We start from the raw sequence: 19,036 nt of genomic DNA, 5'->3' as shown, positions 1-19,036 counted from the left end.
GGCTGACCTGGAACTCACAGCGATCCTCCTACCTCTGCCTCCCAAGCGTTAAAGGTATGTGCCACCATGCCTGGCTAGCTTCCAGCTTTTTACATGGGGGTCTAATGATCAAACCTAAGTACTCAGGCTTGAGTGGCAAGGGCTTCATCTATCTCTCAAGCCAAATTTTTGTGCTGTTTTATGCACAAAACTCAAACTTTTCCTATCAAATTTGTTTTGATAGAAACAGCAACATCCCCAGACCACCTGACTAGAGAACTCAGGACTAAATGTGAAATGGCCAGCCAGGCATTCCAGACAGGGAAGGAATGCAGGCCTTGACATTGAAGGCCAATGGTCCAAGCTAGTTCTACACCTTTATACTACTGATGGACGAGGGCTGAAAAGCAACATATGATTGGCCTTAGCACTATGGTGTTAAGAATGCTTTTCATTCTGTAATGACACACATTATTTTCCCTTTCCAATAGAAAGGACACTAAGATCAAAGACACATTCTGCATGTCACTTGACTTTTCTGACTACAAAGGGCTCCACCTGATAGATTTATGCCATTGAGATATTTCTGGAAGGCTAGTCAAGAAAGTGCTGATACTGGTAACTCTGAAGGAGGAAGCAGAGTCTAGAAAGAGCTGAAGAGACTTCATGTATGTGCTTTCATATACTGTGAATGACTAGGTCATTGTAAACCTATTCAAAACAAGAAAATTAGATGGGCATAGTGGCATACACCTTTAATCCCAGCACAAAGAAGGGAGAGGTAGGAGGACTGCCATGTGTCTGAGGCCAGCCTGAGACTAGAGTGAGTTCCAGGTCAGCCTGGGCTAGAGTGAGACCCTACCTCAAAAAAATAAAAATAAAAACAAGGTCACTCTAGATCTAATAAAGGCCACCCGGAGCTCCACTGCTTCCAGTGGGCCTTCAGGAGCTCCATTTGTGTTTCCTGGAAGCCTAAGGACTTTGTTCACATTAAATGATCTCTCTTAATGGCTCCCATCTTCTCTCAGCCTTGTCATGATAACCCTTTTTCCTTCTCAACACTTGCATTTCACACTTCTGCTCAAACTTGAAAAAGAAAGGTAAAGCACTAGGTTTCAGAAAGGGAGACCTAGCACGTCTGCTCCGGCTATAGGCAGCACTTCCACCACAATCTGTACGTCCCATCTTTACAGTCAAAGCACCTCTTTGTTTGCTGTTCAATTCTAATTCTCCTATAAAACCCTAAAAGCTCATTTTATTTAGCTAATTACCCATCAGCATGCACCACCCCACCAGACCATGAGCAATGATGTTATATTCATTTTACATCTCTAGCACTCATACACAGTAGGTGTTTGATGAATATTATTTGCTTTTAATGAACTAGTATGACAGATGGACAGCACCTCAAAGGAGATAACAGGAAAGGACACAGCTGTATGAATGACAGTGACACTATTTAGGGACTGTTGGGTATTATGTGGCTGGACTGTTGTGGAATGAGAGGAAGCAAGGAAACAAAGCTGGTAAGACAAAATGGAATACAGTGCAAAGGGTTTAAGTCATGCTAAAGGGCTTGGACTGTATCCCAGGCAATGGCAACTAGCAGTTATCCTCAAAAGAGATCCCCCTAGCATTTCAAGGACTTCTTTGTGTCCAGTGATTTCACCAGGCACTACAGAACATTCAGCATTCATCTTCCCACAACCAGCAACTGACTTTGGTGATCAAATGGATGAGACTAGAGAGGAGGGATAGTACATAAGGAAATGCAGTTTGGAAGGTGACCATCAGGACAGACTAGACAGTCTAGGTGTGCAAGGTAATCAGGTATTGTCTTAAGGAGAAGATGGTGATGAGTCAGAGGTGAGGAATTTATAGGACACTCACAGAAAGAATCCCAGGGCTTGCTTACTAGCCTTATTAGGCAGAGGGTGGGGGTGGGGGGCAAATGAAAGGAACTATGAGATAACCTACTGTTTCCTGTGTAAAAGGATAAACAGATTCAAGTGTCAAAACAGAAGGAAAAAGGCTGGCTGTGCTATGGACTGCTGGGGTCAGAGCTTTATTCCTGGTGGAAATGGCTTTGAAGTCAACTGGCATAAGCACATCTAGGAGCCAAGAAAACAGCAGTTGCTCCAGAAAGTATGACTTCCAGAGAAGCACAGGACGTCTAGAGACAAGAGTAAGGGGTAAGCAGAGCAGATGCCAAGGACAGAATAAGTAGAATGGTGGGGGCATAACCAGTGGCTGGGTCTGGTTCTGAGGGGTGGACCAGCACAAGCATTCCTGTAATACTCACTCTTGATTTACACAATTGCAGAACCCTAACTATTGTGCAAGGTGGGGGGAATCCCCGTGGCCAAGGTACCCTATAAATGTCTGTGGGAAATTCACAAGAAGTTACATAGATATTTGCATACAAGGTCTTCATTTTGAGATGTGTGGGTGACACATGAAACAGTGAGCCCTGTCTTGCCAGTGTGCCACTGAACTGACACTTTTAATGTGGCATAGTGGCACCTGAGGACTAGAATGCTCTGAATGGCATGCTGAGGTGGACACTGGACAGTCCTCCCTGAGTACATCCTTCCTCTCTGCCACAGAAACCCGCTTTCTCTGGGATCTACCTCAGTCCCAGTGAGGCCTGTCAGCCCAAGGCAGGTCACAGCCCAGGCTCTCAAGCCAAGACAATCAATCATCCCACCTTCCCATCCACCCTCACCGGCAGCCCATGGTGACCAGAGTAGATGGAATGTTCTTGAACGAAGACTATGACTTGATACAAATCAATGAGATGGGAAGGAATTTCCATTGCCAAAGGCTTACGAACACAACCACTGGAGGAGTGGTCAGCACTAAGTAAGATATCTCTATCACATCTTTCAAGGCTCAGGGGCCATTGCAAAAGAGGTGGAGCAAAAAATGTAAGAGCAAAAGGCAGAAAGGATTACTTACAACACTGTCACTGAGACACAAAGTGGCTTTGATATTCAAGATCTTACAGTGGATGACACTGTAAGACCTGAACAATAGCAGGGAAAAAAATGATGGCATCAAAATAGAACACAGACTAATTGCAAAGAAGGAATTCAGTGATAGGGAGATGTGAGAAGAGGGAAAAGGAGTATTGGGAGGGGATTATGACCATGGTATATTATCTACAGGTATGGAAGTTGTTAATAAAAAATTAAAATAGCCAGACATGGTGGTGCACTCCTTTAATCCCAGCACTTGGGAGGCAGAGGTAGGAGGACTGCCATAAATTCAAGGCTACCCTCAGACTACATAGTGAATTCCAGGTCAGCCTGAGCTAGAATGAGACCCTACCCCCCAAAAAACAAAAAAAGCAATAAACAAAGTTAAAATAAATAAAAATAAGTTATTCAGACTAAAAGGGGAAAAGTTAAAAAAAAAAAACAAACCACTGGAAGAGCTGGGTATGATAGCATACACCTTTAATCCTAGCACTCATCAGAGGCAGAGATAGGAGGATCACCGTGAGTTCTAGGCCACCCTGAAACTACCTAGTGAATTCTAAGTCAGCCTGGACTAGAGCAAGACACTACTAAATTAAAAAAAAAAAAAGGATTCATTCATTAACTATTTGTGAACACATCAGGCAGGCAAGTACCTAATATACCCCTGTGCAAGGAGTAAGAAAATCAACAGTGAATAAATTCTGTTTTCTGCTTGCTAGGATTCACAGCCTCCTGGGACAACTCCACAATACAAATTAAAAGAATTTCTGGACAGTTCAAAATACAGGAGTGTGGGGAGAGTAGTGTCACCTCATCATCAGGCCAGCAACACACACTACAGTGGCTCATAGTGGCAGAAAGAACAAAAACACCCTGGCCCTGGGCTCCACTGCCAGGACTCCCCATGGTAATTAACCCCTCAAACTCAAGCTCCCAGAACTTGCGAGGCAGAGGTAGGAGTATCACTGTGAGTTCAAGGACAGCCTGGGACTACGGAGTGAGATCCAGATGAGCCTGGGCTAGAGTGAGACCCTACCTCAAAAGAAGAAAAAAAAAAACTATTGGAAAAGGAACCATCTTCTGCTGCATGTAACCTAGAAAGCAAAAGCGGGCTGGGGATATAGCACAGTTGGTAAAGTGCTTGCCTATCATGCACGAAATTCTAGACTAAATCCCTAATGCCACATAAATTGAGTGTGGTGGTAACAGTAGGTGGGATGTCTTAGGTAGACACAGGAATGGTGGCTCTGGGACACATCTGATACTCACATGTCTCCTCTCAGCATCTGTGCCATGCTGGCCCTGGAAGCATGCCATCAAACGCTTATGAGACTGGTGGCACATGGACCTCACCATGTCCAGTCGTCGCTCGATCTGTCAAGGCAGAGACAAGAGAGTCATTTGCAGAGCAGCTTCTTCTGCATGTGGGGTCTGTATGGTGGTGGGAAGAGCATTCTGCAAGACGACTTCACAGCTCTTGGGTGCTAAATGCAATGGGTCCTGTTTGCTTACATCAAGGATTCTCAGTCCTAACATTGGGCTGGATAATTCTGAGCTGCATGGGCTGTCCTGTACACTATGAAATGTTCGTCACCTCTGGCCTCTACCCATTAAGATGCCAGTAGCACCTCACTCTGCAATACTTGTCTAACCAAACCAACTCTCAGACATCATAAATATCTCCAGGAGAGCAAGATCACCCCTGACTAGGAACCACTGGCCTCCCCTATGCTAAAGATTTTAGATCCCTCCAAAGCTGGCTATATGTAGGCTAAAGGACAGTCGTGACTGAGCCTCACTAGTGGTGGCAATCAGTCTACACTACAGCACCAGCAAAGACCTGGGTCCAACCAAGCAGAAGCGCAAAGGCATGATCCAGGCCCAGACCTAGAGCTATGTGAGAAATAACAGAGATAACCCAAGAAGCAGGAACAGTGCAACCTACCACATGCAGCACACAGCAGACTGAATATTCAAAACCAGTGGGGCCACTGGAGCACATGATCAAGGTCAAAATCGTGTTCCTTATTAGGTCTAGAGTGAGGTTTTGTTTTAATGAAACCTCCAAAGCAGAATGGATATCCAGCACTAAAAAGTACTGGCCTTGGAAATTATGTATCCTGACTGTCCTCCCAAAATACTATTGCTGAGATATGGCTGTTTATGGCAAACAGAGCTGCTTGTTACAGGAAAGAATCCTAATAATGTACATTCTAATGACTCATTAAACATGAGAACAAGACCTCAGGGATGCTTGATATTTTAACAAAAAAAAAAAAATCAACAAGTTCACAGTAGAATATATTTTGACCCCCAGACATTTCAACCAAGAGTTGCTTAGTGCCTGTTCATCAAAGGTCCCCAGACACCAGCAGCTTCTCTTCAGATCCAAGCTTCCGGCATCAGGACTGTAATCCATAGGATGTTCATATCTAGGAGGACATGCCACAGCACCTCCCTCCACCAGTGGTGGTAGATTTTAGATTTGAAAATGAATACATGGGGGGTTTCACTTGCCACACACGGGAGAAGAGGGGAGGGGAGGGGGGGGGAGGGGAGGGAAGAAAACAGAATCTCAATTTTTGTATCATTTTCCATTGGTATATCAACTCTACAAGGAAGGACCCATGTCTGTTCTGCTCAAGTCTTTCCCATGTGCCTGGATCAGAAAGTGCAACATGATCAAAAAGTATTCATTCAAGCCATGGCGCCCACCTTTAATCCTAGCACTCAGGAGGCAGAGGTAGGAGGATCACCAGGAGTTCTAGGCCACCCTGAGAAGACCTAGTGAATTCCAGATCAGCCTGGACTAGAGCAAGATACTACCTTGAAAAACTAAAAACAAATAAACAAAAAAAGTATTCATTCATTAACTATCTGTGAACACACCAGGCAAGTATCTAGTACACCCCTGTGCAAGGAGTAAGAAAATCAACAGTGAATAAATTCTGTTTTCTGCTTGCTACAATTCACAGTCTGGTGGGACAACTCCACAACACAAAATAAAAGCATCTCTGTCAGACAAAGGAGTGTGGAGAGAGCAGTGCCACCTCAGAATCAGGCCAGCAACATACACTACAGTGGCTCATAGTGGCAGAAAGAACAAAAACACCCTGCCCTTGGGCTCTACTGGCAGGACTCCCCATGGATCATTCATTAATCCCTCAAACAAGCTATGGTATAGATGCTGCCAACACCCTCACTGATGAACTGTGGAAACTGAGATACCAGGATGCCAAGCCAATCCCAGAGGACACAAAGCCAGTCAGAGACAGACATGGGACTCACTCAGGGAGCTGGGTACCAGAGTTCTAACTATTGCTCTTTTTCAGCCTAAACTGGAATGAGACCCTATCTCAGGGAGGAAAAAAAAAAAAAAAGGAAGAAAAGATGAAGGAGGAAGGAGGAGGAGGTGGAGGGAGGAAGAGGGAGGAGGCAAGAGGAGGGAAGAGGGGGAAAGGAGGAAGAAGGAGGGAAGAGGGAGGCAGGGGAGAGGAGGAGGGGGGAGGAAGGGGATGAGAAGGAGGGAAGGGGGGAGGAGGAGGGAGAGGAGGAGAAAAGAAAAGGAGGAAGAAGAAAAACACCCCACAAGCTCTAAATCCATTTACAGTCTGTGTCATCACTAGTACCCCACCCTCTTGTCCCCCTTTACTACCAGTATCTCCCTCCTACCTTCCTGGGGATAGACCCTGGGGTCTGATGCATGATGGGCAGGTATCTTACCACTGAGCTAAACTGAGCACTTTAGGCTGATATAGGAAGAATGAGAACTCAAGGACTAACTGGGCAACACAGTTCAAGTTCAAGGCCAGTCATGAGAAACTATCACAAATACAAAGTAAAAAGAGGACTAGGGACACAGCTCAGTGGATAAGAACTTGCCTACCAAGTGTGAAGCCCTGGGTTCAATCCTCAGTACTAAGTAGGAGGGAAAAAAGATGATTTGACTTTGGTACCTGTAGGAGATCTTCATTGAGGACTTCTGTTTTTTCAGCTCTGTAGGAAAAACATTAAGTCCAAAATTAGAGATCCAAGAATGACAAATAACTTGTGAATCTTTAGAAATTATTACCCTATGGTTTAAAACAAAACAGGAAGAAATGAATTAAGAGGAAATTTTCACCAATGCTTACATCAAAGGTCACGTACACAAAATAAAGAAAACCAAACAAAAATCTTAAAAACACCAATCCAACCATGCCACAAGGTCTGACTGTTGTGGGAGAATGGGGCAGCCTTGCATATTCAATTCTAATTCCAGGTATGTCCAGAGTGAGATCTTGCTTTTTCTTTTCTTTTTCTTTTTCTTTTTTTTTTTTTTTAATTTTTGAGGTAGGGTCTCACTCTAGCCCAGGTTGACATGGAATTCACTATGTAGTCTCAGGGTGGCCTCAAAGTCATGGGGATCCTCCTACCTCTGCCTCGCGAGTTCTGGGATTAAAGGTGTGCACCACCACCACCGGCTTAAAAAATAAAATATTTTTTAAAATGTAAGACCCCAGCACTCTACCTCAACCCCACCCAAAAAATATATGTATATATAATATTATTTTTTATTTTTATTTATTTGAGAGAAAGAAAGGCAGAGAGAGGGAGGGAGAGAGAGAGTGGGTGTACCAGGGCCTCCGGCCACGGCAAACAAACTCCAGATGCATGCCCCCTTGTACATCTGGCTTACATGGGTCCTGGGGAATCAAACTGGGGTCCTTTGGCTTTGCAAGCAAATGCCTTAAATGCCAAGCCATCTCTCCAGCCTGGAATCTTGCATTTTTAGCAAGCCTTTCTGCTCAAAATTCCCTCACAGAAGGTCTATACAGACCATTCTCTGAGAAAAGAGTCCTGTCTGAAACCTTAGCTTCGGGGCTAAAGAGACAGATGGCTTAGTGGTTAAAGGTACTTGCTTAAAAGCCAAACGTGAGGGCTGGAGAGATGGCTTAGTAGTTAAGGTTCATGCCTGCACAGCCAGTGGACTCAAGGTCAGTTCTCCATGTCCTACATTAGCCAGATGCACAAGGGGGTATACGAGTATGTAGTTCGTCTGCAGTGGCTAGAGGCCCTAGCATGCCTATTCTCACTCACTCTCTTGTCTCTCTCTCTCTCTCCCTCTCTCTCTGTCTCAAATAAATAAAAATAAATCTTTTCTTTAAAAAAGCCAAACTTGAGTTATATCTGTTTCATAGCCCTGTTAAATTGTTAAAATTTTCCAAATATTACATACAAACATAAAAACCTAGACTATCATACACAATAGTAATATTCCCCCCCTCTTTTTGAGGTAGAGTCTCACTCTAGCTCAAGCTGACCTGGAATTCACTATGTAGTCTCAAGGTGGCCTCTTAACTCACAGTGAACCTCCTACCTCAGCCTCCCAAGTGCTGGGATTAAAGGCATGCACCACCATGCCCAGCTCCCTTCATTCTTTAGGAATGGAAAGAAACAGTACTTTCACCTGTCTCTCTGCAGTTTTCTATCTACAACTACCACGAACTTCAACCTGGACAGCAAACAAGACTGCGGCCCACCATCAACAGAAAATTCTAGGCCTGGAGAGAAGGCTTAGTGGTTATGGGGCTTGCCTGCAAAGCCAAGGGACCCAGGTTTGATTCCCCAGGACTCACATACACCAGATGCACAGGTGGCACTTGCATCTGGAGTTTATTTGCAGCAGCTGAAAGCCCTGGTGCACCCATTCTCTTCTCTTTCTCTTTGATAAATAAGTAATTTTTTTAAAGGAGGGATATCTACAGTGCTGGGTTCGGGAGCTCATACTCTGCTAGAGTATGGACTCCCTTTTGCTAACGGCCTGTTCCCAACATGTAGCACTATTAGAAGGTGATGGAACCTTTAGTAGTTAGGGCCTAGTTGGAGAAAATTTGGTTACTGGGGCATGCACTTTAAAGGGATTTGGGAGGGCTGGAGAGATGGCTTAGCAGTTAAGCGCTTCCTGTGAAGGCTAAGGACTCTGGTTCGAGGCTCGATTCCCCAGGACCCACATTAGCCAGATGCACAAGGGGGCACACGCATCTGGAGTTCGTTTGCAGTGGCTGGAAGCCCTAGCGCGGCCATTCTCTCTCTATCTGCCTCTCTCTCTCCCCCTTTCTCTCTCTCTCTCTCTTTCTCTCTGTCACTCTCAAATAAATAAATGAAAATGAACCAAAAAATATTTTAAAGTTATTTGGGAGCCCTTGCTTTTTAGCCAACACAAGGTTAACACACCTTGCATGTGCTCCCATCATTATGTACTAATGAGCCATTAGTCTCAAAACCATATAGGGCCAAGCAACTATGGGCTGAAACTTCTAGAACCTGGAGCCAAAATAAACTTTTATACCTTGTAACATGATTTTTCTCAGGCACTTTATCCTAACTGCATAAAGCTGAAGAGTATAAAAACTTTCTCTACGATTCAGAAGGCTACATCAATGTCACACAGAAACACAAAATTTCTACATCTAAGGTGTCATTTGGACTTCTGCATAAATAAGTGATTTAAGTTTTTAAATGTATTTACCAAATTCATACAAAAATGAACAATAGGGATTTAAGAAGAAAGAAAAAGAAGTCTGAACAGTTAGGAGAGTTGAAGCAAGACCAGAATGAACTAGAACATTTTTCCTTTTTAGAAAGGCAGAGTACAGGGCTGCATGACATTGACCATGGAACAATACGAGAAGGAAAAACTGGCCAAAAAGTAAGTGTGCTCCTTAGAATGACCTCAAAGCTCAGAGCAGCTCCAGCTGGGGACAAGGAAAAGTAGTCTCTCAGTGCCTCCTCCAACCTATGCCTAGGATCAAACTGGGCCCAGCCACAGAGGATTCCACTATCAGATATCACAGGAGTATGTATCCCTGCTACCATGGAGACACCCAGAGTTGCTCCTTCACCAGATTCTCCTCTCAAGGCCAAATGATAAAAGCCTGGAAAGTCAAGGTCCCAGATACCAGATGTGGTCATAATGTAACTCCATGGCCAAGACCTGCCAGTAGCAGTCCAACAAGGCCATTCTCACTTAGGCTGGGTAGACGTGATCCCGGACATTACTGAAGCACCAGACATCATAGTCACAGCAGCTCCAGAGTTGGGGCCAGGGCCCCTAGCAAGCACTTCAAAGAATCCTGGCCTTCAGCCTCACCGAAGCACACCTCACCATTATTATCATCCCACTTCAGATCCTGCCATAATTCTAACAGTGTCATCTCTCCACAAGCAAAAGGCCCACCTGGATTGTGTAACTTCTGCTTTTGCTCTTCTAGCAAGGACCCAACCTACACAGGTTCCAGTAATCCTGTCAGACACACTTCAACTCTGAAATCTCTTTTAGAGTCCAAAGGCCTGTTATCACGGTCACACATTACAAAGGAGCTAGTCAACCTGAGAATCAAAGCAAAACTGTCCTCTTACAAAACAAGTCATTAAAAAGTAATAATCAGAGGAAACCTTGCTCAGCAATCCCACTGTGGGTTATTAGCAGGTATGCGAGAGGGAGAAACGGCTTGGAGGTGTGCCGCAGTAGCAGAGCTACTTGTTGAGTGGCCTCACAGTGGTAACTTGATTAAAAATCAAATATAGGACTTCTGGTTAAGATGATGGCACAGAAACCATGCCACAGCAGCCTAGGAGAGAAAAAGCAAAAAAAAAAAAAAAAAAAAAAAAAAAAACAGCAAAATACACTCTTCTACTAAAAGATGAGGTGTGAAAGAAATTACCAATGGCAACAGAGAAGTAGGAGAGATCCGGAGCATTTAGAGCCCACAGAAGCATGCAGAAGTGACTTCAGCAGCGGGCGGCACCAGGTCCGTGGGACCAAAGGTGCGAGGCTTAGACTAAGCCGCAGGAAAAGCCAGGTGAGGAGACTCCACTCACAATGGCCTCTGCGCAAACTCAAGAAGCGTGAAGGGAGGACCACAGCGACCAACGGAGGAGCAGCTTGTAAGGAAGAGGACCACGTGGACCAGCGGGAGAACTAGAACCACCTCCACAACCTCCACACAGCACCCAGCACCAGTGACCAGAGCAGCCATCCAGCAACCCAGCCAACCTACGTAAATCCACAGCACAACAAAGAGAGTCCCAAACAGGAGCAGAACATACTGAGACCAAAACCGTCCCAAAAGGTAACTGGGACAACACCAGGTCGGTACCCGCCAAATAAGCCTGGTATATAAGCTTGAATCAGAAGTGCTAATTGCAACTTCCATGTCAGGATAAATTATATATTAAATCTGATGGATGGTCAGATTTGACATTCTTTTTATTTATTTATTTATTTTTTGGTTTTTGTTTTTTTTTTTTTTTTTTTGGTTTTTTGGTTTTTTGAGGTAGGGTCTCACTCTAGCCCAGGCTGATGTGGAATTCACTATGGAGTCTCAGGGTGGCCTCGACTCAGGGCGATCCTCCTACCTCTGCCTCCTGAGTGCTGGGACCTCAGAAGGGGCCCAACTGAAACTAAGGACAACTGGCGAAATAAGCAAGGGTGATGTTTTCCTGTGAACTGGATACCAGCACAAAGGGGAAGGAGATCAACGCAGAGAAAAATCAACTCCTACCAAATCAGAGAGCCAGAGCCTCAGAGGCCCCCAACACCTCAGCACTGAAGCAGACCAAAAATGAACCCAACATGGCTCAGGGAAATCTTGCGGAAGAGGGGGCGGAAAGAATGTCAGAGTTACATGTTGGGTCATGATTTTCAGAGACATTTATCATACTAATAACTGGGGGCTAACTTCACAATGCACGACCCATTTTCAATAATAAGGAGGGTCTAATGGGAGGGGGTAGATCACAGATGAGCCTAAATAATGGTACCAAACTGCCTGTATTTACTGAAAAGAAAACTAATAAATTAAATTTAAAAAAAAAAAAAAATAAAAAATAAAGGTGTGCACCACCACACCCGGCTTCTGATTTGACATTCTTAAATAGACTATATTTTGGGCTTGTCACTTGCTTCTTCCTGATTTATATACTGCCTTTGTTTCCTCTTCTGTTGTTTGTTAGTGAATGGTCTCACTTGGTCACAAGCTGACTTGGAACCCTCAACATACCAGATATCTTAGCCTCCTAATTGGCAGGATTAAGGGTGTGGGGCAACACACATCCTAAGGGACTGTGACTTTGTTAGAGGATCTGGTTGTCATAATACCTACTCTTGAATTAATACTCTGTGCTGTTTTCCACTGAATGTGTACATTGTTTAGTTGAATTTTATAATCTACCTGTATTTTGTTCCACTCAGTGTACTTGAATACTCTCATAGCAGGAAAACCCGAAATCTAGGGTCACTTCTGTAGATAGTCTAGGAGTCTTAAGAGCCACATTTAGCACCTTATGTTCCTACCCTGAAGATATATAACATCAGAGTGATTGATACATCTAATAATACTGCAGCTAATTAGAAAAACCCAAACTTTAAATTAATGCAAGATGCAAAAATATACACGTTATAACACAAGAAACACCAAAAATCAAAACAATATAAATCCACCAAAAAGTATTAATGCATCAGAAATAACCTCCAGTGACAATGGTTTAGAGGAAATGCCTGGAAAAGATTTCAAAAGAGTGAATATAAATATGTTCAAAGAAGTCAAAGAGGAAATCAAAGAAATGAAAGAGGAAATCAAAGACGACACAGGAAACCAATTTAATGAAATAAAGAGATCAATACAAGATTAAATAAGGAAATAGATAATAAAAACCAGTCAGAATTACTAGCAATGAAGAATACAGCAGATGAAATAAAAAACTTTGTAGAAAATCTCACCAGTACAATGGATGGAGAAGAGGACAGAGTATCTAAACTAGAAGACCAGGTAGCAGATCTAATACAGTCCAACAAAGAGAAAGACAAACTGATAGGTAAGTACAAATGGAATTTCAAGATACTCGAAACACTATGAAAAGATCAAACATAAGAATTTATGGTATAGTAGAAGGAGAAGAATTTCACTCCAAAGGCATAGTAGGCGTTTTCAACAAAATCATACAAGACAACTTCCCCCAAATTGGGAAAGAGGTGCCAATGCAGATACAGGAATCCTTTAGAACATCAAACAGACAAAACCTGTAAAGACCCTCTCCTCGCCACATTATACTCAAACTACCAAACATACAAACCAAAGCAAATATATTGAAAGCAGTTAGAGAGAAAATAAAGTTACATACAAAGGCAAACCCATCAACATCACAGATTACTCAACACAATCTTTAAATGCCAAAAGGGCTTGGAGTGATGAATTCCAAGTTCTGAAAGATAACAACTGCCAACGAAGGTTACTTTATCCTGCAAAACTATCCATTCAAATAGATGGAGAAATAAGGACATTCCACAACAAAAGCAGGCTTAAGGAATATTTGAAGACAAAACCAGCTCTAGAGAAAATACCTGAAAGAATCCTCCATGCTGAAGAGAAAGAAAAGCACATATATAAGGAACAGGGAAAAACAAACCATACTAAACTACTAGTTAACACAAGAGAGCAAAGGTAAAACCGGAACAACTACAAAAAAAATGGCAAAAATAAACACACACCTTTCAATAATACCGCTTAATATCAATGGCCTCAATGCCCCAACCAAAAGACACAGGTTAGCAGACTGGGTTAAAAAGCAAGATCCTTCCATTTGTTGCCTCTAAGAAACTTACCTTAATAAAAGGATGAACACTATCTTAGGGTGAAAGGTTGGAAAACAGTACTGCAAGCAAATGGACCTAGAAAACAAGCAAGGGGTTGCTATCCTATTATCTGAGAAGGTAGACTTCAGTCTAACACTAGATAGGAAAGAAAAGGAAGGTCACTATATATTCATTAAAGCAACACTCCAAGATGACATTATAATCCTAAACATATATGCACCTAATATGGGGAGCTCCCAACTTCATCAAGCAAATACTATTAGAACTAAGGTCACTGATAACACCAAACACAGTGGTAGTGGGTGACTTCAACACCCCACGCTCATCAATTGACAGGTCAACCTGGCAAATAGTAAACAGAGGGGCATCTGGATTAAATGAGGTCATAGAACACATGGACCTAACAGATACATAAAGGACATTTCACCTAAATTGCAGAATATACAGTCTTTTCAGCAGCACAAGGAATATTCTCTAAGATAGACCATATATTAGGATACAAAGAAAATCTTAACAAATACAGGAAAATCGAAATAATTCCTTGCATTCTCTCTGATCACAATGGAATCAAACTACAAATCAATAGCAAGAAAAGCTATAGAGCATACACAAAATCATGAAAACTAAACATTACACTACTAAATGATGAATGGGTCAATGAAGCATTCAAGAAGGAAATCAAACAATTCATAGAGTCAAATGATAATGAGAATACAACATACCAAAACATTTGGGACACAATGGAGGCAGTCCTAAGAGGGAAATTTATAGCTTTAAGTGCCTATATTAAGAAATTAGAAAGGTGGGCTAGAGAGATGGCTTAGCGGTTAAGAACTTGCCTATGAAGCCAAAGGGCCCTGGTTCAAGGCTCGATTCCCCAGGACCCACGATAGCCAGATATGCAAGAGGGTGCACGCGTCTGGAGTTCATTTGCAGTGGCTGGTAGCCCTGGTGCACCCATTCTCTCTTTCTCTCCCACTGCCTCTTTCTCTCTCTGTCTGTCACTCTCAAATAAATAAAGAAAAAAAATTTTTTTAAAGAAATTAGAAAGGTCTCAAGAAAATTACCTAATGCTTCACCTTAAAGCCTTGGAAAAAGAAGAAGGCAAACTGAAAATCAGAAGACAGTAAGAAATAATAAAGACTAGAGCAGAAATTAATGAAATAGAAACCAAAAAAACAATCTAAAGAATCAATGAAACAAAGAGTTGGTTCTCTGAAACAATAAACAAGATTGATAAACCCTTAGCAAATTTGACCAAAAAAAAAAGAAAGAAGAGAGACAAATTAATAAAATTAGAGATGAAAAAGGCAGCATAACAACAGATTCCAGAGAAATTCAAACAATCATAGGGGCATACTATTAAAAAAATACTCCACTAAGTATGAAAATCTGAAAGAAATGGATGATTTGCTTGATTTATATGACCTACCCAAATTAAATCAAGATGAGATTAATCACTTAAATAGACCTATAACAAGTATAGAGAGGCAAGCAGTTATCAAAAATCTCCCAACTAAAAAAAGTCCAGGCCCAGATGGATTCACTGGTGTATTTTACCAGACCTTCAAAAAAGAACTAATACCATTGCTTCTTAAGCTTTTCCATAAAACAGAAAAAGAAGGAATCCTACCAAACTCCTTCTACAAAACCAGCATCACCCTGATAGCAAATCCAGGCAAAGATAGAACAAAAAAAGGAAATTATAGACCAATCTCCCTCATGAACATAGATGCAAAAATTCTCAACAAAATATTGGCAAACAGAATACAAGAATATATCAGAGGGCTAGAGAGATGGCTTAGCAGTGAAATGCTTGCCTGTGAAGCCTAAGGGCCCCGGTTTGAGGCTTGATTCCCCAGGACCCATATTAGCCAGATGCACAAGGGGGCGCATGCGTCTGGAGTTCGTTTGCAGTGGCTAGAAGCCCTGGCACGCCCACTCGCCCCCCCCCCTTTCTCTCTGCCTCTTTTTCTGTGTGTTGTTCTCAAATAAATGAATAAAAATATACAATCACAACAAAAAAAAAATATATCAGAAAGATCATTCACCCCAACCAAGTAGGCTTTATCCCAGAGATGCAGGGATGGTTCAACACACGCAAAATGATAAATGTAATACATTTTATAAATGGACTGAAAGACAAAATCACATGATCATCTCATTAGATGCAGAGAAAGCATTTGACAAAATCCAACATCCCTTCATAATAAAAATCCTACAGAGCCGGGCATGGTGGTGCACACCTTTAATCCCAGCACTCGGGAGTCAGAAGTAGGAGGATCACCATGAGTTCCAGGCCACCCTGAGATTACCTAGTAAATTCCAGATCAGCCGGGGCTAGAGTGAGACCCTACCGTGAAAAACAAAAAAATCCTACAGAGACTGGGAATAGAAGGAACATATCTCAATATAATAAAGGCTATTTATGACAAGCCTACAGTCAACATATTACTAAATGGGGAAAACTTGGAAGCTTTTCCACTAAAATCGGGGACAAGACAAGGGTGTCCAGTGTCTCCACTTTTATTTAATTTAAAGTACTGGAAGCCTTAGCCATAGCAATAAGGCAAGAGACACTTATAAAAGGGATACAAATCGGAAAGGAAGAGATCAAGTTATCATTATTTGCAGATGAGATCATTCTATACATAAAGGACCATAAAGACTCTACCAGAAAACTGTTAGAGCTTATAAACACCTATAACCATGTAGCAGGATACAAAATAAATACACAGAAATCAGTAGCCTTCCTACATGCTAACAACAAGCACACAGTAGATGAAATCAGAGAATTACTCCCATTCACTACTACATCAAAAAAAAAAAAAGTACCTTGAATAAACCTAACCAAGGAAGTAAAGGATCTCAACAATGAAAACTATAAAACACTCAAGCAAGAAATTGCAGAAGACACTAGGAAATGGAAAAACATCCCTTGTTCTGGATTGGAAGAATCAATATTGTGAAAATGGCAATCTTACCAAAAGCAATCTACACATTTAATGCAATCCCCATCAAAATTCCAAAATTCCAAGGGCATTCTTCACAGAAATAGACCAATCCAAAAATGCATTTGGAATCATTAAAAAAAAAAAACCCTCAAATATCTAAAACAATACTGAGCAACAAAAATAAGGCTGGTGGTATCACCCTACCTGATTTTCATCTATACTACAGAGCCATACTAACAAAAACAGCATGGTACTGGCACAAAAGCAGACATGTAGATCAAAGGAACAGAACAGAGGACCCAGATGTAAGTCCAGGTAGCTAGAGCCACCTGATATTCGACAAAAAGCCAAAAATACTCATTGGAGAAAAGGCAGCCTCTTCAGCAAATGGTGCTGGGAAAATTGGATATGTATCTGTAGAAGAATGAAAATAGATTCTTCTCTCTCTTCATGCACAAGAATTAAGTCCAAATGGATTAAAGACCTTAACATCAGACCTGAAACTCCAAAACTGCTAGAGGAAAAAGTAGGGGAAACCCTTCAACATATTGGTCTTGGCAAAGACTTCCTGAATATAATACCAATTGCTCAGGCAATAAAACCACAGATTAACTGCAGGGACCTCATGAAATCACAAAGATTTTGTATGGCCAAGGACAGTGTGAATAAAGCAAAAAGACAACCTACAGAATGGGGAAAAATCTTTGCCAGCTATACATCTGATAGAGGATTAATATCTAGGATATACCAGAAACTCAAAAAACCAGTAAGAAATCAAACAAGCCAATTAAAAAATGGGGTATGGGGGGTGGAGAGATGGCTTAGCAGTTAAGCCTTGTCTGTGAAGCCTAAGGACCCCAGTTCGAGGCTTGATTCCCCAGGACTCACATTAGCCAGATGCACAAGGGATCACACATGCCTGGAGTTCCTTAGCAGTGGCTGGAAGCCCTGGCGCACCCATTCTCTCCCTCTCCCTCTCCCTCTTTCTCTCTCTGTTACTCTCAAATAAATAAACAAAAATCAACAAAAAAAATTTTTTTAAGGGCTATGGAACTAAATAGACAGTCCTCAAAAGAAGAAATACAGATGGCATATAAGCATCTAAAAAAAAAAGTTCTACATCCCTAGTCATTAGGGAAATGCAGACTAAAACTACATTGAGATTCCATCTCACTCCTGTCAGATTGGCTACCATCATGAAAACAAATGACCATAAATGCTGGTCAGGATGTAGAAAAAAAGGAACCCTTCTACATTGTTGGTGGGAATGCAATCTGGTCCAGCCATTGTGGAAATCAGAGTGGCTCCTAAGGCAGCAAAAAATAGATCTACCATATGACCCAACTATAGCACTCCTAGGCATATATCCTAAGGACTCATCTCATTACCTTAGAGATCTGCTCAACCATGTTTATTGCTGCTCAATTCACAATAGCTGGGAAAACACAGTAGCAAAGGCCAGTAGGCTAGAAAAGAGATATAAAGGGAAGGGGGTACTTAATAGGATGGTATTGTATATATGTAAGTACAATAGATTAATGGGGTTGAAAAGGCCCAAGTGAGGTGAGGGGAAGAGACTGAGTAAAGGAAAGGTGGAGGGAGGGCTAATCAAAATCTAAGAGGATATAAATAAGTCATATGGAAACCTACTTTTTTGGACAATGGAACACTCAGGAGCCATAAATTGTCACTAGAAACTTTTCAGTTCCAGGGATGGGATACCTTCCAGTGAGTTGTTGGCCAGGGAGATCCCTGATGCCCCCAAAACATCATAGGCCATCACCAAGGCCCTTAGTTTCCCACCAGGAATAGATGGTAAGACCCAATTGGTGAAGACTCCACATATTGGGCTGCAAGAGCACTGAGAAATTCTGCTGGAGCTAAACTGAAAACCTCCTCTACGTAGACCAGCTGACAGAAAGTTGGAAAAAAGCTACACTGCATGCAGTTCAATGGGAGAGAGAAATCACCAGTGAAAATACTCAACAGTGGACATTGCACACCTTATATTTGTCCAGCCAGGCCCAATGAGGCAACAGGTGCCACTAGTGGCACATCTGTCATGATAGAAACCAACTGCCCTCTAATTGGACTGGAGGCCTGCTCCATGGGAGTAATACATCCCTGATACTGAAAACCTACAACAGGGGCAGCATAGAGCCCTAGGGGTGTAATGTCTGCTGCTGTCTGGCTAAGTGTATATACTATGCTCATCAAACTGCCCAGTAAGCGCTTCTCTTAAAGTACGTATGTACATACATATACATATACACATACACACACACATACACGTATACATACACATTGGCTTTTCGAGGTAGGATCTCGCTCTAGGTCAGGCTGACCTGGAATTCACTATGTAATCTCAGGGTGGCCTTGAACTCATGGCAATCCTCCTATCTCTGCCTCCAGAGTGCTGGGAATAAAAGTGTGCACCACCATGCCCGGCTCATACCCATCTATTAATGCTACTCTCACTTTTGGTT

General features: G+C 42.2%; 1 protein-coding gene across 5 annotated transcripts in view; it reads right to left on the bottom strand.

The window, feature by feature from the left end:
- The window catches only part of Arhgap17 (Rho GTPase activating protein 17), a 156,527-nt gene that overhangs the window by 60,960 nt on the left and 76,531 nt on the right, over positions 1 to 19,036 (bottom strand). For all 5 annotated transcript variants that reach the window (XM_045130878.1, XM_045130879.1, XM_045130876.1 and 2 more), the window contains exons 2-3: positions 6,917 to 6,956; positions 4,230 to 4,334 (exon numbers count right to left, since the gene is read on the bottom strand). In XM_045130878.1, coding sequence (XP_044986813.1) covers positions 4,230 to 4,334; positions 6,917 to 6,956 — 145 coding nt within the window. The remainder of the gene's footprint in view (positions 1 to 4,229; positions 4,335 to 6,916; positions 6,957 to 19,036) is intronic.

The sequence above is a fragment of the Jaculus jaculus genome, chromosome 12, assembly GCF_020740685.1.
Source record: "Jaculus jaculus isolate mJacJac1 chromosome 12, mJacJac1.mat.Y.cur, whole genome shotgun sequence".
Classification (NCBI taxonomy): domain Eukaryota; kingdom Metazoa; phylum Chordata; class Mammalia; order Rodentia; family Dipodidae; genus Jaculus; species Jaculus jaculus.
The sequence above is the reverse complement of the archived record's forward strand: the minus strand, read 5'-3'. Positions and strand labels throughout refer to the sequence as shown.